Here is a 26,118-nt window from a genome sequence, read left to right on the forward strand (position 1 = left end):
TTTTTGCAAACTTGCTCCACATTTTGCTATCATTAAATTTTAATTTAAAAAAATCTAGGCAAGTTTAACATTATGCACAGAAAGCCCGAGAAAAAGCAACAAGCCACTCTCCTGAAACTTTTCACATGATCACTTTAACATAAAAATTCATGCTTGTGAACATTTTAAAAAATGTCACTAGAGGATAACTACCTCGGTTTACCCAACTTGATGAAGTGTTTTTTATGAGGCACTATCACAATCATCCTCTGTTACAAAATGGTGATTTTTTTTGTTCTATAGTTATTACAAATCTGTAGATAATGAAAAATATTTTCTATAAAATAATATTAAAAATGGTGGAAATTTAATTAAACCTCACATGTAAACCCTGCTTTCTTCACCAAATTCTATTAATTAAAAATCCATTGAGATATCAGAAGAGTTCTTCCCCAGAGTTTCCTCTGCAAAATGATCATTCTCCTGTTCCTTTCCCAAAGTCTTCTTGAGCAGCTGGAAATTGGATTTAAGAGATTATTTACTTCAAAAGGAGGGTTTAGCCCAATAGTCAGACATAGCTGTCTAAGATCCATCCTTTTTCCCACTGCAGAATTGAGGAGAGAGACAAAGAACACAGTGACTGGCAGGATGATCTCATGAAAGAATAATGCTCCTGGATTTCCATAATATATTATAGAACAGAGAAAAATATTTTGAAAGGCTATATTGTATATTTTGAAGAGTTACAAGTTTTCTCCTAGAAAATTCATACTAATGGTACGTCTACTCAGCAACATTATTTCAAAATAACTTAGTCCACGTCTACAGCAGGCAGTTATTTTGAAATAATGTCAAAATAAGGGACTTCTTACTCCAACTCCTGTAACCCTCATTGTACGAGGAGTAAGGGAAGTCGGAGGAAAAGTGCTCTATTTTGAAATAAGTGATGTGTAGACGCTCTCAATTTTGAAATAAGCTATTTCGGAATAAGCTACGCAATTGACATAGCGCAATTTGCATAGCTTATTTTGAGTTACACCCTGCTGTGTAGACGAATGCTAGTTATTTCGAAATAATGTTGCTGTGTAGATGTACCCTTACTGAAGAAAAAGATTCTCTAAAGTTCGTAGGCACCTGGAATTTTTTTTAATTGTGACACATGACCAGAAATTTTAAGCAGCTCATCCACTAATTGACCCAAATTCAACCTTTAGAAAGTATGTAAATGGTTATTAGGGCCAATCCTTGTTAAAGCTCCAAACCTGTGTTGTTCGAGAACTAGAAGCCGTACAAGAGGTGTTTACTTGTATCTTGTCAGATGTTAGGAATTGTCTATTTATGTGGCTATCTATTAATATAGCCACTGAATCAGATTAAAAAGGTATATTAATGTTTAGATAAATCTTGGATGGAATAATATCATTGTCTTTAGGTCTCTTTAAAGTTTGTGGTAAACTGTACATGAACTGGTCAATGGATAATTACTTTGTGCTAATCCATATACTTAATTATCAGTGATGCTTAGAAAATAGAAGGTTACTCCAAAAGCCTATTGTTCACCCAAAACTACATGGTCAAGAAGCTGTTAGAAAATTGTATGAAAGACTCTTGGAACCTGATCCTTTAATCTCAGATCTCTAGTTCAATCTGGATCACCATAGATATGAATATTGGACTAAATCTGAAAGAAATAACTCTTTGCAACTACAAAGCCTACCATCTCTACTACGAGATAAGTGGTAATAGATAATCTAGACTCCATCGTTTTATATGTACCGTTGGCATGTGTTCCAATGTGCATTATTTTGCATTTATCTACAGCGCTACAGCACCAACCCAGCACTCCAGCTGCTCTTGGGGATGCCTGGGACAGAGCAGCTAGGGTACTGCCCGGTTGGTCCCGTAGCGCTGCCCCTCGGGGCTGCGGGACCAACCCGGCAGGACCCCAGCTGCTCTTCCCCAGGGGTCCCCGATTCAGCCGCTGCAGAAACAGATCAGCTGCTCTGCCCCGGGCTTCCTGGAATCAGCCGCTGATCTGTTTCAGCAGCGGCTGACTCAGGGACCCCTGGGGAAGAGCAGCTGGGGTCCTGCCGGGTTGGTCCCGCAGCGCCGTCCTTTGGCGCTGTGGGACCAATCCGGCAGCACTCCAGATGCTCTGCCCCAGGCGACCCAAAGAGCAGCTGGGGTGCTGCCGGGTTGGTCCCGCAGCCCCGAGGGGCAGCGCTACGGGACCAACCGGGCAGTACCCCAGCTGCTCTGTCCCAGGCATCCCCAAGAGCAGCTGGAGTGCTGGGTTGGTGCTGTAGCGCTGCCCCTCGACGCTGCGGGACCAACCCGGCTGCACCCCAGCTGCTCTATTGTAGGCTTCCCCGATTCAGCTGCTGCTGAAACTGACCAGCAGCGGCTGAATCAGGGACGCCTGGGGCAGAGCCAGACTATCGTAAGGGGGGGCTATGAGGGGTCTGGGGTGGCATCCCCTCCCACCCCACTCCAGACCCCTCATAGCCCCCCCCTTCTGATAGTCCGGCATATCTGATAATCCAGCACCCCCTGGGTCCTAAAGGTGCCGGATTATCGGAAGTTTACTGTATGTGGATTTATTTGCTCCATCTATTATGAATGCAAAACTTCAAATTGGGCTAAAGGATGCTGCTGATGCTGCAAAAATAAACAAAGTTCATGTGAGGGAACAGCAAACAACACTGTGCGCTCAGTGCCAAAGGACAAGCATGCATCTAGAAGCAAAGTTTGATGATTACATTTAATGATATAAGATGAGTTTCTCTTGGGAATTTCTCCTTTGATAAGAATGAAAAAGAACAAAACAGAGTGACAACCTATTGAATAAATATTATTACCGAGAGTTGCCTTCGCTCGTTCAAGAGAGTAAGGAGCTGTAGCAGTGACTGGCTCTTGGATGGATGGAATGATTCCTGCTAGAAAAAAATGTGGATAAAGCTTGAGAGAGATGAAGAGACTCAGTTTATACCACATGAGGACCTGGCCCATGAATTTTAAAATAGCAGCAAGCATTTGCAATCAGAGATTTACAAGACGTAAGTAGATGCTCTTTAAGGTTTCATTTAAATGAGTTTTGAGATTGTTTGAAGAGAGAAAAACATTTAAACATGGGGGCACTATATTCTACATTCAGATATGCTGTTTCTCATTTATATGAAATATCTCAATGGTAGGCTCTCTTTATAGATATATCTATGCTTGTAGAAAATAAAGATGGACTTATATAGGCAGCAATATTCAGACAGATCCAGATTTCCCCAAAAGCTAATTTTCTCATGGTATTGTTAATAATAGACTTTGCTTGGCTATAGTTGTTACAACAGTTTCTGATTGGGAGTGTTTAAATCCAGAGGGACCAACATTTTTCACGAAGAAAGTTCTCCCACCAAAACCATAAGTTTGTGAAAACAGAATTAATTTTACTGTGAACATTTTCAAAGTAAAAATTTGGTTTTCCTACAGGGAATTTCCAAACAAAAAAATTAATTTTGACTTGTGTAATTTCCTAAGTTTCCAAGAAGAAAAAGGTAAAAACAAATTTTGTTATGTGCAACTGTGACAACCTACCATGATGCCATCAGCAGCACGATTCAATCTCTGAATCTTCAGCACAGATTTCTATCATTTGAACTACAGGATTAACTACATTAGCTGGCATCCAGAAATGGCTGCTTACCCAAAGAGGGTGGAATGGCTCACATAGGCACCATATATTGGTTCCAGGGGTGTCTGAAGGGAACCTGGCTTGCCTCGGTTTTCCCTGTTTCCTGGCCACCCTTGTCCAGGAGTTGGGGCAGCTCTTGCCTTAAGTTATACCTCAACGTGGGAGATACAAAGAATTCAGGAGTCCTGTGCTGGCCCTACAGTGTGCTGCAAGCCTGGCTTAGCTCTCGATAAAAACACATACCCCACCGCTACCGCTGTTTTGGCAGGCTACAGATGTTCCCAAAGTGGTGTGGTACCGGTGGTACTTGGGCAGTGGTATAAATTGGATACTATGAATTGTTTGTTTAGTTTGTTTTGGCGTGCTGCCAAAATTTCCTGAGAATGGAACTAGCCAGCGAAAACTGATGATTGTTAAGAATTTATGTCTCAACTGAACCTGACGAGACCAGAGAGACATCACGTCCCTAATCTAAGGTCTTTTTCTCCGCCAAATTCCAAGGCATCCTGCAAACAATAAAATTACAAGAATATTTTTATGATGAAACCTGTTAGGCATCTTAAATACAGGGATTGATACCAGCTCTCACGGTCGCACAGTGAGCCCTCTATAGTACATCAAAACCAACTGCTTGATTTGATCAGACTCACTACTTAACGGGAGTAAAATGGAGACTGCAGTTTTAAAATGTTGCAGCATTTCTGCTGTTGCCATATTTTTTCCCAATAGTCCATTGCTAAGAAGAGTTGCTAAAAACATGAACCAAAGCACAATGAAATGCAAAATAATTTACCAGGTTTGGTGTGTGGCACATCTGGGCTGGCTGATGTTTTGAGTTTGGAAGGAATTCGCTGAATTTCTTTTGGAACTGAAAAAAAGAACCTCTTATAAATGTTTAAGTTCTCCAGGGATAAAAGTCTAATATCAGGTGTAAAGCTGAAGATACCATATGCCTTCTGCCTGCAACAAGGAAACAAAATGTTTATGGGGACAGTGAAGAAGACTGAAAGTCCTATGTGCCCAGCCCTTTAAAAGAGAAATGAAGGCATTTGAAATATGATCAAGCAAGCAAGGGACAGACTTCCTTATCCTGTTTGGAGTCAAGCTCAACAAAGATTAAGACAAGAATTTATTAACACAGAGACATGGTAGCAGAACGACTGAGATTTTCCACGTGTTTCAGAGTGGATAGCTACTGTAACCCAACCTCTTCTCTTCATGATATGCAAGCGTAACTCCATAGGTGGTGAGCATAAAAGAACAAGGGAGGCTAAGCTGGTGGGCAGGCACACTGACTTAGTCTTGGCTCGTGCTGTAGCAGGGCTGGCTGCAGGGGCCAGGTGTGAGCTGGGACTGAGCCTGTCTCCTTGCCTGCCAGCTCTCAAGCTCTTTTAAACGCAGAGCCACAGTGGGGGTAGCTACTGGGAGACGGCGTGAAATGGGACTGAGCCAGCATTCCTGTGCACTGGCTCTCAAAATACTTTAAATGCAGAGCCACAGAGGGGAAAGTCGTGTGTAGTCAATAGTGTGAACCAATAAGCAGCTGCATATTGGTTGATCGTTTAACTGGCTACACTATTATAGAGAAGGATTGGTGATGGGGTGGCAGGGATTTCCTATTGCATCAGCTGTTTGAGCAGCTGCTGCTGCTACAGGTCTCCCAACTATTTCACCAAATAGCTGTGGCTGCTGTTATTGGGTCTCTGTGAGATACTTAATAAGATGTTCCATGTTCATCGTTGTCATGCCTCGAAGTGTCCGCAACTACTCGTTTCCAAAACCCCTTATGTCTGACGGCGGACGCTGCCTGTGTTCTTCACCCTGTACTGGATCAGGCCAGAGTCCCGATCCTGTCCAGGCTCAGAGAGAGACCAACCTGTCTTACTGCAAGCAAGCAGAACAGGTTAACAGTCTGTCCCAGACCCTGCTTCAGGGCATTGCAACCACCAGTCCAGGTACTTGGGCCTATCCCCTGGCCGAACAGGTGGTCAAAAATAGTCCAGGCACCTGGGCCTGTGTTCAGGCTGAACAAACAGTCAATAGGCCCAGGTCCTGGTACAGGTTGGGAGAGCAAACTGTTTGGGTGGCTCAGGCCTATACTAAGGCTGAGCAGCAGTTGGGTCTCTTAGCTCTGGTAGAGTATATATACACATTTTTATAATATAACGGATACAAAATGAAAATAGTCATTGACCCTCTGTACTTTCCATCTGCAGGTGTCAAATGTGAGATACAGGTGCTCGCAGGCTGATGGCAGAGAAGTAGATACCTGCTATGCTAGTATAACAACATGTTAGCATGTTAGTTAAACATTCAACTGAAGTACAATGGCTAAAAACAAAACCTTGAAATTAAAGAGTACAAAACAATTACGTAATTACCAGGTTTTGTTGGTGGTACCTCTGGGCTGGCTAATGTTTTGGGTCTAGACGTGATACGTCGAATCTCTTTCGCAGCTGAAAGGATGAACAAAATTATACATTAAATCAGGTGTGTTGCCAGGGAGCGGGGGAGCTTTCATTTAGATTTTCCAAAGGAAAATTGAAATATCTTTCAGAAAATCATTCCAACAGCTCTGGTAATGGCTGATAGTCTGTCATTACAATGCAGCATAGGTCCTAGAAGAGGTCAAAGGCTGAAGTGACCCCTGCCTGCTCTGCAGAGTGGGGCAATGGAATGAGTCCTCCCTGCCTCAGCAGCGCCAACTGAACTCTTGTGCAGCTGAAGATTCAGGGCTTATTTAGCTGGGATGCTGTGCACTCCAGCAGGGAGAGAACTTACAAAGCATTCTAAAGCGTTGTGCATTAAGTGGTCTGTGTAGACCCTACTGGTACATACTAAAGGTTCCCTGTGCTTATTAAGTATCTCACATCTGTTAGAAATCAACACCACCGATTGATGTACACCAGCAGAATCTACACTCTACGTGAACCAGTTAATGTGCTACACATTAACACACTTTCGATATCACACCCCCCTACTGTGTACTGACATATCTTGTACACAAATCCTCAGTCTCTGCCATTTCCTGTTGTTGCTGCTGCCCTCGTGTATTGCATTTTCTAAGAATTTTGCCCTCTTAACTCAGCAAGGCATAAAAATATTGCCTGATAAGCAACAGGAAGAGCAGAGATGGGAATATCTTCACCATTCACTTTCAGATGGAAGGCAACATACAAGAGCAAAGTGGAGGGATTGTTTGGAACCTTTATCTTTTGACACCAGATAAACAAACCCCTCAAAACTACAGATGTCAGTCAGGAGATGAACAACCTTTCTTCTAACCTATGGAAATTAAAACAAAGGTTTTCTGTTGCATAAGGGCATAGTAAAGAAAAACCCTGAGTAGAACAGTGTAAAAAAAGATAAATGACTGTGTATTTCACTACAAGACTCATGTGGAGTTGCTCAGATCCAGGGCTGGCCCAGAGCAGGGAGTGGAGGATGGAAGAGGGGATTGGTAGCTTCTCCATGGAGGTGGCAGGGATCACATGGTGACCAGCAGCTGTTCCCTGGGGCATGCCTGGGCAGGGGATGTGGGCGGGGGGCATGCAGGCTGCCCAGATGTTTTTCCCCTGGGCCACTCAGCCATGCAGCAGAGTCGCTGAGGGGTGGCCCAGGACAGCGGGGACCATGTAGTGGCTGGTAACTGCTCCCTGGGCAGGCCGGGGTTGCGGGAACCGTGCTGTCTGCCAGAGACTACTGCCTAGGGCTGGGGTGTTTGCTGCCCCCCTTTGGTCATTCTGAGATATAACTGTCCCCCTGGGTTGCTGTCATTCATCTGCTATCACATCCCTCTCCTTTCCATCTGATGAGAAACAATTGCTCTCCATGCACATCCCATTATCCTGACACAAACACTGGCCTTGCTTTAAGTTATAAGAGGAAGCTGCATACTGAATTCGGTGGTCCTAGCTCTTACTGTTTAGAAGGAGTTCTTGAACAAAGAGACTCACAGAAGGATGGACAGACAGACAGATACATTTCTAAAACATATAGTAAGATTAATACGTGTACGTATCAGATAGCTCAATCTTGCTCCATGACAGCCGCGGAGCAGAGTATTGTTATACTAACACACTTCTGCCATTGCCATAAATGTGCGTGCCAACAATTCATGGTAGGAAAGCTGCAAAAGCATAAACATCGCTATACTGAAATACAAAATTAAGATACAATTACCAGCTTTGGTTGGTGGTGTATCAGGAATGGGTGATGTTTTAGGTTTGGAAGGCACACGCTGTGTCTCTTTTGGAGCTGAAAGAAAACAGCTGGGTTATATATATTGATAAAATACTCCCAAGCATCACCATCTGACATCAGTCAAAACACAAGCCTGTATAGATAGTCATGGAGTACCTCCGAACTTGCAATGAGGACATAAAGGTGTGCATGTATTTAATGAACAGATAAAAGACAAATGGCACAAAGAATCTGAAGAGAAGAGGAACTATTGTGTGGGAAAGCATGGATGAAATGCCTAGTTCTGTTGGAACATAGCATTAAAATTAGCAAGAAGGGTAGTTAAAAAAAAACCCAACATGATTGCAAGATGATTGAGCTGCTTGAAGGTGAGTTAGACTGATTCACTGCCTTATGACTAATAGGTAAAGTGCCCCAGGTCTCCACCGTACCTCAGGCTCACTTAAGTCATTTATTTTTGAGCGTTAAAGTCCAGAGAACATTATAGACAGAACATTTACAGACACTTTCACAGAGATTAATTTCATCCAGTGAGACTATACTGCTGTGAAGAAAACAAAGTAGGTAAGAGCCCAGTTTCACATCATGTGCAGACCAGGCAAGGTGAAAAATGATGATGCGAAGCAATCTTTAGAAAGTCAATATCTTAATTTTGACTGTTACATTGAGACGCAAAATCAAATGTAGGAATCCAATAAAGAAATGTTGATTTTGGTTGTTCAATTCTAAATGTATTTGGTTCCAGTGCTGCTTTAAACTGATAAATAAAAACCAACACTCACAAAATTAATCATGCGAATCATTAAATTAAAATAAATCTTGCCTTTTTTGCAGGAAATATTTTTTTTTTAAAAACAGACAGCTCCATAGTGAATCTGAACTCAATCTCACTTCTAACCTAGTAAGGGCTCAGTTCGACCTTTGCACGTTCAAATAGACCATGACACACAGACTGAGGTACAGGAGCCACAAGTGTTTCTTTAATGCATCTCTCTTTACAGCGCATGCTATTAAAACACTGTATAATTTAATTATTAACCAACCTTAGTTATTAGCCAAGTTGGATGCTTTTACTATGCTATGAGATTAAATAATTAAGTTATCAGCTTGCACTAAGTTATTAACTTATTTTCTGTGAGAACACACATACTTTATTTCCTTTGACATACTGTTTAAATGAAACAATGAATTCTTGGGTGATTTTGATTGGTAATTTTACACCTGAGCCACTAAGGTTTGAGTATTGCTGAACTAGACAGCATATAACTAACATTCAACAAAGTGATCTCTTACTTTGCATCCTTTTATACCGTTCCAACCACTTACTCACAATAGATATGTGCTATGATCCCTATGTACTTTGACTGAAGCACATCAAAGCATTAAACATGAAACATTTCTTCTCTGTTACCTTGGATACAAGAACAGTAAGGGAAGGTTATTTCTATATGTTGAGATATACCTTGTACCATTTGTAGAAAGCTCTAATTGAACCCTCTCCCCACAGAGGTTACAGAGCATGAAGACTACATGAAACTACCACCTTCAGTGGCATTTTTCATTCCCAGACAAGGAGAGATGGAAAGGAGGTAGGACCATGAGAGGAGCACATACTGCAGTGCAGTAGGTGGCGTACTGCCTACTCTTCCATTCCTCCTTGAGTCTTAATGCCTACTGGAGGATCCACTGGGAGTGTGCACTCAGAACTACTTCCCATACAAGGCGATACCTACAGAACAATTCAGGACCTCAATATATATCTGGAGACTTTGTAGCCAATCCCAGACTATGGCTTTTCAGAATTATCTTTGTGTGCTGGCTTCTTTACATTTGGATTACAAACCCTCTAGATTACATTACAGGAAGTACTATATCCATGATAACAAAACTCTGAGCAACATAACCAAATCTCCATGTAATATCAGCTGGAAAGTATCATTTGAAATAAGAACAATGAAGCAAAAGTTACCCTGGCTGAAAAAGAAAGAAAACCATGAGTCTCATCTTCAGGAAACATTGTAAAACCCGCCTCTATGAGAAACGATTCCACCAAGATACTCTACCCTGACTCCTCCTTCTATTCATCCGCCTGTCTCACAAAACACCTCCATACAAAGAAACCACGAGCAAACAAAAGAAGTAATTCCAAAAAGGAGAAGACCCAGACTCCACAAAGTTTTCCAAAGTCTTTCTGTTGCTAATTAAATCACATGTGGAAGATGTCAGATATTACAGAGATGGGTTACAATATAAAATCTTTAGATAGATGCAGTGTGACCAAAAGTTTTACAGTTGAACAGAGTATAAGTGTCTGGATTGCAAGAGAGGCCACTTCTGCATGCAACCAGTTATAATACAGAATTATCATCTTTAAGAAATGGTTCAAGGTATACATCAAGATAAATAAAATATAGCAGGCTCTATAAAAGACACACCTCAATATGAGATACAAAACACTGATGTATTTACCTGGTTTGGCTTGTGGCACGTCTGGACTTGGCGATATTTTTGGCTTGGAAGGAACACGTCGTACCTCTTTTGGAGCTGAAATAAAAAAGAGAGGTTACTCCCCTTGTGCAGTAACTAGTGTTCTTCGACATGGGCGTCTCTGTGGGCATGCCACTGTAGGTGCCTTGGCACTCCTGCACTTTTAATTAGAACTTTTTAGCAGCAGTATTCCCCCAGGTGCCAACATGCATGTGCGGCACCGCTCACGCTGTAGCAAACGTGCCAACGCACATGTGCAGTCAACCATCCCTCAGTTCCTTCTCTATCGCAGAGAAATGTCCCAACTCCAAAGCAGAAGGGAAGAGGGAGAGTCGTGGAGTGCCCACAGGGACACCCATCTTGAAGAACATCAGTTACTGCACAAGGTGAGTAACCTCTCTTTTCTTCTTCAAGGACTGTCCCTGTGGGCATTCCACTGTAGGTGACTACAGAGCAGTGCCCTGAGTATCTGGAAGGAGGGGCTTTGGACCTGACTGCTGAATGGCAGAGGACTGCTGTCCCAAACAAGCACCTTGTGCAATGTAGCTATCTATTTCATAGTTTCGTAAAGTTATGTGTAGTTTCGTAAAGTTATGCCCTACAAATGTCCATAATGGGCATATTGTGGAGGAAGGCTGTGGAGGTAGATGCCCTGGTGGGCACAACTGAGTCAATAGTGACACCTTACGGATGTCATAACTAATTTTAATACCATTTGTTATCCACTTTGAAAGTTTTGAAATTGCCTGCCCTTTGGAGCTATCCGCTATAGAAATGAACCATCTGGAAGAACATCTACATTGTTTTATTCTGTCTATGTAAAAAGCAATCACTTGCGGTACATCCAAGTTGAGCTAGGTGGCACTGGCATCAGGATGAGGCCTCTGGTGGAAAACAGGTAAGTATATAGGTTCGTTGAGGTGGAACTGTGAAACTGTCTTTGGTAGAAATTTCAGGTGTGGTCTTAGCACCACTTTGTCTTTGTGAAAAATTGTAAATGGCCGACTGGCCATGAGAGTGGCCAATTCGCTGATCCTTCAGGCTGTTGTAATGGTGAGCAGAAAGTCAACTTTCATGGAAAGATATGACAGTGTTTATGTTGCCATGGGCTGAAATCCCAAGATGGAACTATGGCTTTATTGAGGGGAAAACATTGTTGAGACCCTTCAAGAATTTTTTGGTGGTCGGATGAGAAAAAAATAGTGTGACTGTCTACATTACCATGCTCACTAGAAATAGATGCAAAGTGGACCTTTATCGATTCTGTTTCTTCAAGGAGAGAGAATATTTCAAGACTGTCAGCAGCTGTGTCATACGAGACTGAAGTGCTCTGTGGGTGGCCCACTTAGAGAAACGGTGCCATTTCTGCAAACAGGTCTTCCTTGTACTTTCTTTAGCACAGTTCGTGATTAGAGTACAAACTTCTTCCAAACAAGTAATGTCTTGTGTAATCACCCATGGAGGAGCCAAGTGTTGGGTTGGAGTTTGTGGACATTAGGATGAAGATGGTGTGACGTAGTGGGGGTACTTGCTGGGCTGTGGTGACCCCTGCTGTCTGGAGCAAGACCCAGCAGGGAAAGCCTCACTAGGCCAAGGTAATGCCAAACTTGTTGAACCAGTGGCCAGACACCCCCCATGGAGAGGAACAAAGGAAGGTGGAATGCTGCCCTGGCTGGGGGCCATGGCTGGAAGTGGTTGGTTGGTGGCTGGCGGTCTGTGAGCATGGAGGAGACAGCCTAGGAAGAGGAGCTGGAGTTTAGGGGCCCAGTCTCCCCCCAACTCAAGGGGGCCTGAGGCATCCTAGCCCAGCTCTGTGACCAGATTACATCTGTGCTGTGCTGTATCCTGGAGAGGCAATAAACTTCCTCTATTCCACCAGCTGGTGCAGTCTGTTTGTGCCATTTCGGGGTGCAGGAGACGGGGGACCCCCAACGCGCCGTCACACTGGTGTCAGGAGCGGGATGCACTGCACCCTGTGGATGGAGCTTCCAGCGGTGAGCGACAAGGCGCTGTAGAAGCAAGAGTCCTGGAGCCAGGCGTGCTGGAGACAGAGCGAAGCGGTTCCTGGGAATCGTGGGGCGCTGCAACACTAGACTGGTGAGTCTGCACCGAGGGGCCCAGCGGGCAGATGGCCTACGCCCGACTCTTGAAGGCAGAGCTGGTGGGGCTGTGCAGAGAGAGGGGCTTGCCTGTGCAGAAAGCAACCAAGGCCCAGCTGATTGCCCAGCTGGAAGAGAATGAGCAGCCACAGGGCCAGGATCTTGTCCCCAGGGGAAGCAGCCAGACACCCCCTGAGAGTGTGTCAGGCTCAGAGAGGGGGAGGAGCGCTGGAACCCAACGGAGAGATGAGAGAGCGTCTCCCGGGAGGCCTGCAAGCCGTAGCCTATCTAGGGCAGGGGCCAGCCCAGCGGAGCTGCGGCGGCTGGAGATCCAGCTGCGGATCAAGGAATTGGAAGTAGAGGACCGAGAGAGGGAGCGCCAAGATCGAGAGAAGGAACGCCAGGACCGAGAGAGGCAGCGGCAGCATGAGCTGGCCATGGCAGAGCGGAGAACCTGCGGGGCCCCGGCTGCACCAAGAGTGGATGGGCCCCAGGGTCCCAGGACTGCCAGACGCTTGGAGAGGCTCGTGGTGGCCCAATTGAAGGACGTGGGCGACATAGACGGGTTCCTCAGTGCCTTTGAGAGGGCCTGTGGACTGCAACGGGTTCCCCCAGCTGACTGGCTACAGGAGCTCATCCCCGCACTGAGCCAGGAGGCGGCCGGAGTGCTCAGTCAGCTGGAGGACCTACAGCCAGGGGATTACAACCGAGTCAAGGAGGCCCTGCTGCACAAGTTCGGGCTGACCCCCGAGATGTACAGGAAGACGTTCCGGGGGGTACAGAAAGGACCACGGGAGACCTATGTGGACCTGGCCTCCCGCCTGGCGCAATACTGCCGCAAGTGGGTGTCTGGAGTCGGAGCCCAGACCGCAGAGGAGCTGCTCAAGCTGGTCATGATGGAGCAGTTCTATGAAGCGTGCACACCCAAACTGAGGCTGTGGCTCAAGGACCGGAGACCAGAGAACCCCCAGGAGGCCGGGAGGCTGGCGGATGAGTTCACGGAGAGCCGGTCCGGGTGTGAACCGGAGTCCCGGAGAGAGAGGGAACCGCGCAGAGACCGGATCTTGGCTGAGCAACGGAGAGAGACACCTCCGAGGCGAGCCCCAGAGACCAGGACCAGTCATCATTCCCCCAGAGAACCAGCCAGGCCCTGGACAGAGACAGCCCAAAGCCTAACTTGCCAGCGCTGTGGGCAAAAAGGCCACAAGAGGGCTCAGTGCACCAGGTCCCAGGACCGGGGACTTTCCAGGGTTAACTGGCTGGGGCGGGAGGAAGGGCAGGCTGCCCCAGAGGCAGGGGCTGGCTGGCAAACCTCAGCTCAGAGAGAGGGGAAGGATGCTCAGTGCACCTCCCCTGGGAGGTCTGATTCTCAGGAGGCGGATTTCTCTGTGTACCGGGTGGGGGCAGGACGGCCCCTGCGGAGCGAGTGCCTCATACCCCTGGAGGTGGATGGTAGGAAGGTGACGGGCTTCTGGGACACGGGGGCGGAGGTGACTCTGGCCCGATCCGACATAGTGGCCCCAGAGCGGATACTACCCCACGCGCAGCTGACCCTGAAGGGCATAGACGGGTCCCCGTTTAAGGTGCCTGTAGCCAGGGTGCATCTGAAATGGGGGGCCAAGGAGGGCCTCAAGGAAGTGGGGGTGCACCCGCACTTGCCCACCGAGGTGCTGATGGGGAATGACCTAGAGGAGTGGCCCCATGAATCCCAGCGGGCTCTAGTCACTACCTGGAGCCAGAGCCAGCGGGGGGCTGACAACCTGGGTCCAGGGAAGGACTCCGGGCAGCGTCCTCAGGGTCCCATCCCAGTGGACACGGGGTCCAGCCAGGCTGGGACTCCGGCCCTAGGCAAAGGTGGGGAACAGGTCCCGATCCCTGCCTTAGCAGCTGAATTCCAGGCTGAGGTGCAGGCAGACCCCTCCTTGCAGAGGCTGAGGGACCAGGCTGGCCTCCGTGCAGCTCAGCCCCGGGGGAGAGGTGGCCAGGAGAGATTCCTGCGAGAGCGTGGACTCCTGTTCCGGGAATGGCTTCCCCCCAGGAAGGCGAGGGCATGGGGGGTCCAACGGCAGCTGTTCGTCCCCCGAAAGTATCGCCTCAAGCTGCTGTATTTGGCCCACGATGTCCCCGTTGGGGGCCACCGGGGGATCCGGAGCACCCGGCTGAGGCTGCTCCAGCACTTCTATTGGCCGGGAATCTTTACAGCCGTGCAGCGGTACTGCCGGTCCTGTGACTCCTGCCAGAGGGGCGGGAAGGCCCAAGACAGTAGGAAAGCGGCTTGGGGGTCTCTACCCCAGATAGAGGACCCTCTGGGTTTGCTGAGAGAGTTATGGGAGGGGAAGTCCTCCCTGGATGGAGCATCGGGGGTGGAAGCCGCCCTGGCTGTCCAGAGAAGGCTCACTGGGCTCATGGCCCCAGCCCGAGAGACCATGGCCAGGGATCAAGGCCAGTGGAAGGGTGGGAGTGACCCCCAAAGACAGGCCTGTGCCGGTCGCCCTGGAGTGGGGCGGCGAGTGGACAGAGGGAAGCCAGCTCATGTGGGTCCTCGCCACGGCCGGCCCGAGTCAAGGGGAGCACCCATGTCCCCAGGGCGGCTTCCCACGCAGAGGACCCAAACTTCCCTAGGTCACGAGCGGAGTGACCCTGCTCAGTTCGCTCTCGGAGGGGGGAGAACTGTAACGTAGTAGGGGTACTTGCTGGGCTGTGGTGACCCCTGCTGTCTGGAGCAAGACCCAGCAGGGAAAGCCTCACTAGGCCAAGGTAATGCCAAACTTGTTGAACCAGTGGCCAGACACCCCCCATGGAGAGGAACAAAGGAAGGTGGAATGCTGCCCTGGCTGGGGGGCAGGGCTGGAAGTGGTTGGTTGGTGGCTGGCGGTCTGTGAGCATGGAGGAGACAGCCTAGGGAGAGGAGCTGGAGTTTAGGGGCCCAGTCTCCCCACAACTCAAGGGGGCCTGAGGCATCCTAGCCCAGCTCTGTGACCAGATTACATCTGTGCTGTGCTGTATCCTGGAGAGGCAATAAACTTCCTCTATTCCACCGGCTAGTGCAGTCTGTTTGTGCCATTTCGGGGTGCAGGAGACGGGGGACCCCCAACGCGCCGTCACAGATGGTGACCCAGGTCCTGAGAGGATATGCCTGGCCACTGTGGAAGAGGAATCGGAGGAGCAGCTGACAGGTGAAACAGGTAAGGGAACTAGGTCTGCCTGGGCCATGAGGTTGCTATCAGAATGACTCTAGTCCTCCTGTTTTATTTTTTGTATGACTTTGGTGAGAAGGGGAAGGGGCAGGAAGACATATAACAGATTGTGAGACCAGCTAATCATCATGGCATCTCCCATGGAACTCTTGCCTAGTCCCGCTCTGGAGCAATACCTGGAGCACTTTGTGGGAATAGAATAAATCTAATCCCACAAAGCCCCACTTCTGAAAGATGGTAGGAACAGCTTGGGGATGTATCTCCCACTTGTATTTCTGATGAAATATTCAGCTTAAGTAATCTGCGGTAGCAGTTTGCTTGCCTGGGAGCTATATGGCTGATATAGCGACTTGATGGTGAATGCACCAGTGCCACAAGGACACAGCTTCTTTGCAGAGGTAATATGACCTGGCCCCACCTTGATAGTTTATGGAAAATGTGCAAGAGGTATTGTCTGTGAGAACTCTAACTGACTTGCCCTGAATTAGGGGAAGAAAGTACTCACATGCTCTCCTTACTACGTGGAGCTCTAGGACATTGATGTGTAAGGCTGATTCTGTACGTTTCCACCTTCCTTGGATGATGTAGACATTGGTGTGGGCAGCCCAGCTCTCTAGGGAAGCAACTATAGTTATGTGAATGGCGCCTTTTGGAAAGGGACTCTGCAGCAGAGATTGCTGAGCTGCAACCACCATCCTTGACTTTGTGGGACTCAAAAGTTTGTGTAAAAGCTGCTTGTGAGGTTGGAAGCACGTGTGAAGCCTCAGCTGCAGGCACTGCATGTGCAGTCTGGCATAAGGGATTATGTAGGTTATTGCATACATATGTCCAAGTAGCTGTAGGCACTGTCTGGCAGATACTGTTGGATTGTCCTTACGAGTGGAATCTTTGTGTTGGTACCCTCACCTGTGCTTGTATGCAACCCAATGTTGCGCCTATGAACTTTAGCTCCTGAGATTGGATAAGGTGCAACTTTTGAGTGTTTACCGGTGTGCCCAGAGGGCTGAATAGTCTGTGTGGTGCAGTCCATGGCCTTTTGTTCCATAAAAGCCAGTAACAAGCAATCGTCTAGGCAAGGGAAAATTACTATTCCTGCTTTCCTGAGATTGGCCACTGCCACATTGAGGATCTTGGAGAAAACTCTGAGTGCTGAAGACAGGCCAAAGGATAGGACTCAATATGGATAGTATTGATCGTTTAGTGTAAACCTGAGGAATTTTCTGTGCAAAGTGCAAACTACTATATGGAAATATGCATCCTGTAGGTTGAGGGACACCATCAAGTTTCCTTTTCCCAGGGATGGAGGTTGGGTTGGTGGAAAGATAAGGAAGGGAATTGTGAGGCTTTTTGCTATTATTTCCTAGGCCCATCTATCTGCTGTAATAATGGCCCATGCATGGTAGAACGGTTGAAGGCTGAACCGGTACAGATTGGCTGGTAGAAACAGTACCCTTGACCAGATGTTGAACATTTCTGCCTGCCATTTGAGGACTGAGACATGATGGGCTGTTCTTGAGGCTGCTTATGTTTCTGTTGCCTCTGCCGGCGTCTGAGGTCAGAGCTCCTCTGGGATGGTGTCCTGCCTTGTGACGTGTATAGGCGGTTCAACTTCTTTTTGGGTTGAGGGACATACATGCTCAATGTCTTTAATGTAATTCATGAGTCCTTGAGCAAAAATCTGTGGTGCAAAAAAACCTTCTGCTCCTCAAAGGGGAAGTCCTCAACAGAGTTCTGTACCTCTCTAGGGAATCCTGAGAGGTGCAACCAGGAGGCCCCAGTACTGACAAAACTGCCAGTTCCTGATTTAGTGAGGGCTGGATTCATTGCAGTACCAAGTTGACCCAGGCCTTAGACAGGTTGGTACTGGGGAAACTTCAGTATGCAGTGCCAGAGCCATCTTCATCAGAGTCTGCACCAGCGGTTCCCATCAGCCCTTATCTGCGGTCTGCTGTGGTGGTCTGGGTACCGACTGTGGCGGTACCAACAGTGCAGGGCAGTCTTCTTTGGCTTTTGTGCTGAGACCACAGGGCGTGCATCTTTAAAGGGCACTGCCCCTGAGGGTTTATCCATACTGGATGGCCCTGGTGCCTGTGGATCCCCCGAAGCCTGTACTTTGGAAGAAGGCTTTTGCTAAGGGAATAGCCTCTTGGATGGATTGTCTGCCAAGGGTGAGGCATGTTTCCTCTTAGGCATTTTCTTGCCTGGAGGATCCCCTTAGTGCTGACGAGCCCTGGTCAAAAGCTGCTCTTGGCAAGGTAGAGAGGCTTGAGATGCCAGTTCTGAAGCCGGCCTCTCCCTCTTCTCCATAGTAAGGAGTTTCAGCTGCAACTCCCTTGCCTTCAGAGATCTAGAAGAGAGTTTTTTACAGTGGTGACAGCTCTTAGGAGAAGGATGCATTGGATGTGCCCATCCGAGATGGGAATGATCATTCTGCATGTCAGGCACCGCTTAAATCTCGGGGAGCCTGCCATCACTACTCTAAACCTAACTACACTACTAACAAGAGAAAAAAAACACATAAACATCACTAACACTTAAAAGGGGGGGAAGAACCATAACACTAAGAATACAACACTATCGAATTGCTAACTACTAACAACTAACACTATCTAAGAATTAAACACAGAGCGCTGCTGGGTTCCGACCAAGCCGGGAGTGGCTCAGAAGGAAGCGAGGGATGGTTGACAACACACACGCATTGGCACATTTGCTACGGTGCCGTGTGTGTGTGTCGGCATCCAGGGGGGAATACTGTTGCTAAAAAGTTCCCATTAAAAGCGTAGGAGTGCCAAGACACCTAGAGTGGAGTTCCCCCAGGGACACTCCTCGAAGAAGAACCTGAGTATTAAAATCACTGCCCAGAAACATGAACCTTACACCATGTACACCTGAACACAGATATAAGGTGTCTGTGGGGTCCACTGGAGAAGCAGAAATACTTATGTGAGTAATGGAGATGAATGAAAGTCAGGTGTGCAAAGGAATTTCAAAGAAATGTTGGGCAGTAGCTGTATCAAGATCAACTAAACAACAGGTGGGAATACTCATTAAGTTTGTGCCCAGGAAAAAAAAAGGGGGGGGGGGGAATTAGAGAAATTGAAAAGACAAAGAAACATGGCTTTAGAAAGTTAGAGTACTTCTAGGTGCTCTAAAGAGCCAACAACTTAAATTAAACTATTTTCCTATAAAGAGAAATATGCAAAGATGGATATGAAAATGACAAAGATACCTAGACAAAGAAGACTGATGATAAGTGATGACAGATGGGCCCATAGAACAAGGCCCTACCATGCCTACATCTCTAATGGAAGGAAAACCAAATATGACTCCCCCCACAGTTAACATCATTACCTAATGGTGTCTTTGGCTGTTCAGTTCTAAAGGTAGTTGATTCCAGGGCTGATCAAAAACAAAAAAAAATAAAAATAAAAATAAAAAAAGAATAAATATATTTAAAGTAAACTTTATAGTTAAATAACAATTGTGCTTTCATTGGTCTGCCGACACTAATAAAGAACCATTATGCTCTAACACAGGATTTCTAAACCTTCATTGGACCTAGATCCCCTTCTGACAACAAAAAATTACGACACAACCCCGAGTAGGGGGACTGAAGCTGGAGCTCCATCTCCCCAGGCCGGGGCATTAAAGCTAAAGCCCAAACCCTGCTGCTCTGCTGATGGGTATAGTTTCCTGTAAAATGCGTGTCTGAGCAGCCGCACAGGAAGAAATTAAGACTGTCCACCTCATTAGTGGAGTCGCTCAGCATGCTTACACTAATTAGCTACCTCCTCCTGAGTCCTGACCCTGTAGATGGAGAGGGTAGAAAAAGGTAAACTGGTGGGCTTGATGGGGGGAATAGGAGTGAGGGAAGCCTGCGGGGGCAGGTCAGGAGGCTGAGGGAGAGTTGACTCAGAGTCCAACTTTCTCCAGCAGATCCAACTGCCATCATTGTGCCTGTAAAAGCAGCACTGACTCCTTCTTGGCCAGCCCCAGCAGCTGGGCTGCCTTCAGTGAGTGTGCCTGCAAAGAGAAGAAGCACACCTCCCCTATTTCCCCTGTGCTGCTTTTGAATAAAAGCCAATGGCAGCTCCCTGTCTCCTCTGCCCTCTTCCCTTCCCCAGCAGCCCTATGTGTTGTGCTGCCAGTGCTTCTGAATAAAAATGGGAGCAGATCCCTGTCCCCTCTCCGCCTTCCTTCCCCCCCCCCCCCCCCCCCCCAGGCAACTCCAGCTGCTTGTCTGCTGTTCAGATACAAGGCAGGAAGCAAACAGAGTACCAACAGAAATAGAAATTCAGATCCGAGAATGAGACTTTGATAGCTTGCTGCTAAAATGCTGAAGCTTGCTGTCTATCCATGTTATTCAGATATTGCTTAGGTGAGAAAATAAAAATTAATGAATAAAATATTCAGAAGCATTTCATTCCTCAATCTTTCCACAGAGCTGAATCACAGCAAATGGTGAATGGCAAAGCAAATTGTCTGAAAGATTAGAGAAATGTAAATGGAACTGAACTATGAAAAAAAAATCCTGTTTCTTGAGTAATAGGGAGCAATATGTATACAGCAAGTATTCAGAAGTGAGCCCATTAAATAGCATTTAGCCAGTAGTTGAAAACAACGTAAAACATCTCAACAGTCCAACCCAATCTCTGCCAGCTTAGGCCCCAGTGCCTTCAATTCTACTTCCCTGACAAAGACAAGAGCAGACACCTTTTTAATAAGATAACAAATGGCTACTGAAAATTTTGCAGTATTAATTGTCTGTCTTGATTTAATATAAAATCAACATTTAGAGTCATGCAGCGTGTTAATTAGCACTTGTTTTAGTAGTCCTTCTTCTTCCATAACATGAGAGAGACAGAGAGACAGAGAGAATGGGGGGGGGGGATTTTTGTTAGTAACTGGTGGGTGCTATGGTGGCACACATCTGCACAAGCGCACATGACCTCAATATCGATGCACGTGACAAAACTCACTCTTCTCACGGATGGAAAAACTTAGAGGGAACACTCCTGACTCCCTCTGAGGTTTCAGTCTTAGGGAGTGGGACTTGGACTTGGCTTCAGCCCTGAGCCCCAGCAAGTTTAACACCAGCACTGGTGACTACATTAAAATGAGCTCCTGACTCCCTCTGAGGTCTTAACCCACAGTTTGAGAACTGCTACTCTAACAAATCTAAACAGCTAAGGTATGTCTAGACTACATTGTTTTTTTGAAAAAAAAGCCCTTTTTACGGGGAAAAAAACCCCCACAAAACAAAACAAAAAAACCCAACCTTCACCTGCGTCCACACTGCAATTGCGTTCTTTCTAAATTAAACCAAAAGAACGCAGGTTTTTTTCCAACATTAGTAAACCTCAAATTACGAGGAAGAACGCCTTTTCCAAAAGAGCTCTTTTGAAAAAAGGCATGTGTGGATGCAGAACAGGGACTTTTTCAAAAGAAGAGGCAATCTAAAAAGCACAAGTGTCCTGGTGGCCATTCTGTGAATAGAAATCAGGTCTTTCTTTCAAGAGAGTGTCCATACAGTCTGGACGCTTTCTTTCGAAAAAGCAGATCGCTTTTTCAATCCGGTTTTGAGGTGGGGATGCTCTCTTTTGAAGGAAGCTTACAGTGTAGACGTACCCCTAAAGACAGAACTGAGTCCTTAAATGTGGGCTAAATTTTCCTAGACATCTTTTTTAGTGGTCTTTAAAAAAAGATGTCAGAAACTTATTACAATCAAACACTTGGAAATTGTAGCCTGTGGTGTGAAGCACTTTCCGGACAACTGTCTTTTGTATGACACTCATATATAAAATTGAAGTGGGAGAGCTCCTTGCTTGTGAGTACCATGTTATTAAACGGTGTGATTATTTGGGTATTTTGCAATGCAAACATCAAAGGCCACACTTGATATCTTTGCAGACAATCCGAGGAAAATCAGAAAATAATGCTGAAATGGATAGAGGTCAGTTAAGAAATAACTTTCAGTACCTTATTGACATTTGTAGGAATTAAGATAAATTAAGAAGTGAAAATTATTTTAAAAATAGATACACAGGACAATACAAACATCTCAATTTTGTGATGGTAGATAGCATTTTTCGGTATCAATATAGGAAGACAGATTGACATACGAATAACAGAAAAATGGCCACAAGGAAAAAATATACAGTACTAACTTATGTATCTAATTTATCAGGAGGGTTGTTTTAAACTTGAGTTTCCAGCCAGTCTTTTGCAAACAAGTGCAATGATTTTTAAAATAACTTGGTAGCAAGAGTCAGAGTTTTCATACCAAGAGACCATATCTAGTTGGTGACTATTGTTTTTGAGAGTGATAATGTATCACACAATCATCCATGTTTACCCAACAGTATGAACAGAATAGTGTCAACAGAAAATTACTAGTGGACCAAAACAGAGTGGTATTTTGGATACCACAGTATATTAACCACTTTACAGTATCCCAATTTAAATCAAATTAACTAGCTGTTTGTATAAGTACTGAAAAAGTGTCTTGGAATACTGGATGACAGTGTACTGATATTGTGAATCCAGTTAAACAAATATTAGTTATATGTCTGGTAATTTACTAGTTCTTAAAAGGAAAGAGTGATAAGACAACATACAATAGCAATAAATACATTAAAAGCTATGCAATATCTTTTCTAAAAGTGCATAGCAGAGTTTCAAGAAATATACAAATGAATCTCTCACACAGAACTAATGCATTTTTTAAATTTCATTTTATGTAACACAGAATCAAAAACACTACAGAACATGAATAATTCTAAATCTCATCCATGTGTCTAAACACAGGTATTGTTATGCTGTTGGATGATGACTGAAAGCTAATCAGTTTCTGCTATTGCCGTAAATGGCTAGCAAAGAAAACACTCAACATATTGTAGCAGAGTTGCATTGTGTCTGATGTTCAGGGTATTTCAAATTACTTAAACAGCTGCTTAGAGATAAACTTCAACAGGACAGAGAAAATAATTTACCAGGTTTTGTCTGTGGCACATGAGGCTTTGGTGATGGTTTAGGCTTCAAAGGAACACGTCTTGTCTCTTTTGGAGCTGAAAGAGAGAACCGGAGTTACAAATTATTACCCAAAAATCAGTGTCTAATGCCAGGTGTAAGACAGAGACATGGCACGTCACAAGCCTGTAATGGGTAACAGAGAAGATAAAGTTAGGTGTACAAAGGAGTTTGAAGAAAAACACAACATGATGAGTGTGTCTAGATTTATCCAAGCAGTGAAGTGGGATTCCTGATCATTTTGAATCCCAGCTGAAAGAGATTTGGAGGATAAGATGTTTCAAAACAGACAGCCTGAGTGCCTTAAAAAGGAATTAATATACCTCTGTAATAAACAAAAATTCCTAAAGAGCCTTTAGTGACAAACAACAGACTTAGCTAGGGGGAAAAAAAAGAGGAATTTTAAAGAAAGAAACTGGTGACATGAGATGAAAACTACAATGTGACTTTCTGTGAAGAGAAGAAAAAACAAACATGACTGGGCACTAAACAAATTTCTTTACCTATTGTTGACTTTGGTGGTTCAATTCTAAGTGTAATAGGTTCCAGGACTGCATCAGAAACAAAACAACAGTAAAAGCATGAGAATCTAAGCATGGAACACCCTTTCCCCCTTTAAAGATACTTCCTATGTAAGCAATAAATAAAATATTTTGCTAATGTGGTCTGTGCTAATGCCGTGGATTATCAAATTACCCTTGGATATCTTGCTCTGATTTTTAGAAATTGTGGTCAATTAATTGTGAAGACACCATTACCATAAAGAAATACCATAAGCTGGATGAATTCTCAATTTTGAGATAGTAAAAAAAACCAGAGTCATAAAATCAGAGATAAAAGAGATCTAAGAGGTCATGCATTTCTTCTTGCAGGAATACAGCACTCTTCCCTGCAGTGCATTATCTAGTCTACTTTTAAAAGTCTGAAGCAATCGTGCATCCTCCACCTTCTTTGTTAAACTATTCTACTACCTAATACATCTCATTTTTAGCAAAAATTTCCTGATATTCACCCTAAATTTTCCCTCTCTCTCTGCTGCAGGAAGAATATAGCAAAAAATAAAACAAATCACTTTAGCTGTGCTTATGTAGCCTTTTTGGCAAACAGTCAAAATATTGTATCTCGCAGCATGGAATTTCACAGCAACAAGGGTTCGGTTTGCACATTCAGATGAAGTGGTATAACGGTAATACATTGTGTGATTGAACAAGGAATTACAATGTTGCCATGCTCCAACACCCACACCCACTGCACATGACTAATGTGTCTTACACAAGACTAATTTTATTTTATTTGGGAAGCAAGCCTTTGGCAAAGTTTTGTGGCTTGGAAAGGTAATGCTTGTAAAATTTCTCCATTCTGCTAATCTACTACCTATGTCCTTAAGAGTTTCAATCCTCAATCAGGGGCTAATCATGTGCTTGAAGTTAAGAATGTGTTTACAAAGCTTTACTGAACTGCAAACTACAAGGCTAGGTCTAGATTGCAACATTTTTGCAGAAAAAGCTACACAAAATGCACTCCACATTTTGCATAGCTTTTTCCTCTTTTTTTTTTGGAAGAGGCTTTTCCACCATTTGGCCGCATCTAGATGGGGCCAAATGGTGGAAAAGCCTACTCTTTCAGTGGAGCTCTTATGCCTTATGAAACGAGGTATACAGGGCTCCCCAAAAGAGCATATTTGCTCTTCTGTGAAAAAAAGGAGAAGAGCAAACGCGTTCCTTGGACACAGCAGGGTAACCCCACAAAAACCCTATAGTCTAGACATAGCCCAAAAGTAACAGTCGTCCCATCAAACACCTGGAGATATGTTACCAATCACTAATCAAACCAACTTAAATTCCAAAAACTGAGTATAAAGTATTCCTAGCAAATTTATCAATCAATCCACAGAAAAGGAAAAGTTACTGCAAAAAAGTGGCTAATTTTGAACGAATAAAGTAAAAGAAAATAAATTGCTACTGATTATTTCCTTTGAATTATTCAATTGGCTCCATTTACAACCTGTTATTACTACTTATATCACAGGAGCAATAAGTAATTCCTTTCAACCTTTGGCAAATTTAACCAACCTTGAAATATTTACAACCTTCAAGTAACGGATGACAAGAGTGTGTAACAAACACCTGATAGCAAAGTAAAGGAAACACATCAGATCAAAGGAGTTTTGTTAGAACCAGTTGCATGAACAGGTAATTACCAGGTTTAGAATGTAGTAGTTCTGGCTCTGGGGATGTGTTAGGTTTAGAAGGAATGAACTGTGTTTCGGTTGGAGCTGAAAAAAACAAAAACAAAAACCCTACATTTCTAACACTCTTAAGGAATCACAACCTGACTCTGGCATCACGTTCAAAGTATAAGAAGTGATACCTGCAATGTTGTGAACAGCAAAAACTCAGTTAAGTTGGCATATATTTTATTCAGCAATGACTGTGACACTCAGGGCTGGCTTAGGCATACACAGAGTACTCAGTTGCGTAGGGCACCACAGTAGTTCTGGGGCACCACTCTGCCAGGAGAAACGGGAAGCAGTGATCAGGCAACAGCAGGGCTGCTGGGTCCTAGAGAGAGCCCATTGCACTGCCTGCAGCACAGTCCGAGGGAAGGGATTGGCTGTTGGGGTCTCTGGGAAAGGGAGAGAGTAGGGATGGGGGAAGGAACTTACCTGTGTGACTCTCTCCCCTAGCATAAGGTGAGGCAGGCTGGCTGGGCGGCTCTGTGGCAGTATCCTTTCTTCTTCCCTCCCCCCATGGAGTATCCCCCCTTTCCCCCTCCCCCACGGAGCACCCCTCTCTTCCCCCTTCTCTCCGGCAGGGCTGGGTTGGGTGAGGTGCTAGGGGGAGGGAGGGTTGGGTGAGGTGCTGGAGGGGAGGGAAGGGGCTGGCTGTGTGCTGACTGGGGCAAGGGCAGACTGGCCCAGCGGGATGTCTGCCGAAGGGCCGGCTGGCGGCAGATACGCGGGGTGCTGGCACCGGCACTTTAAATTCCCCGGTGCCGGCCAGGGAGCGCTTGTGCGGCGTGTTTAAACACACCATGGAACAGTTGAGAGGAGAGAAGCCCTGGCGTCTTCCCTCTCAGCTGGTTTGAGCGGAAACACAGTGCCCTGGCCAGCACCAGGGAATTTAAAGTGTCGGTGCCGGGCTCAGGCTGAGGCGTGCCAGCACCCCGCGTATCTGCCACCAGCTGGCCCTTTGGCAGACAGCCCGCTGGGCCAGTCCGCCCCTGCCCCAGTCAGCACACAACCAGCCCCTCCCCTCCCCTCCCCTCCCCTCCCCTCCCCTCCCCTCCCCTCCAGCACCTCACCCAACCTTCCCTCCCCCTAGCACATGGATGCTGCTGCCAGTTCTGGTAGGATTACCAAGTAGACCCCCCACCCCCCAAAAAAACTGGACACTTGATCGTGGGTGGTCAGGAAGAAAAGCTGGGGGGCCACAAGGCT

The 26,118-nt window shown here is 45.7% G+C and overlaps 1 protein-coding gene across 38 annotated transcripts in view; it reads right to left on the reverse strand.

Annotated features, from left to right (window-relative positions):
• ABI3BP (ABI family member 3 binding protein) overlaps positions 1-26,118 on the reverse strand; it is a 323,405-nt gene that overhangs the window by 81,230 nt on the left and 216,057 nt on the right. For 16 of the 38 annotated variants that reach the window (XM_075907457.1, XM_075907515.1, XM_075907462.1 and 13 more), the window contains 9 exons: positions 24,880-24,954; positions 23,183-23,230; positions 22,643-22,717; positions 19,002-19,049; positions 10,337-10,411; positions 7,847-7,921; positions 6,046-6,120; positions 4,458-4,532; positions 2,838-2,915 (listed from right to left, as the gene is read on the reverse strand). In XM_075907457.1, coding sequence (XP_075763572.1) covers positions 2,838-2,915; positions 4,458-4,532; positions 6,046-6,120; positions 7,847-7,921; positions 10,337-10,411; positions 19,002-19,049; positions 22,643-22,717; positions 23,183-23,230; positions 24,880-24,954 — 624 coding nt within the window. The remainder of the gene's footprint in view (positions 1-2,837; positions 2,916-4,457; positions 4,533-6,045; positions 6,121-7,846; positions 7,922-10,336; positions 10,412-19,001; positions 19,050-22,642; positions 22,718-23,182; positions 23,231-24,879; positions 24,955-26,118) is intronic. The other 22 variants (XM_075907568.1, XM_025188486.2, XM_014577294.3 and 19 more) reach the window with 10 other exon arrangements.

The sequence above is a fragment of the Pelodiscus sinensis genome, chromosome 1, assembly GCF_049634645.1.
Source record: "Pelodiscus sinensis isolate JC-2024 chromosome 1, ASM4963464v1, whole genome shotgun sequence".
In the NCBI taxonomy this organism is placed as follows: Eukaryota; Metazoa; Chordata; order Testudines; family Trionychidae; genus Pelodiscus; species Pelodiscus sinensis.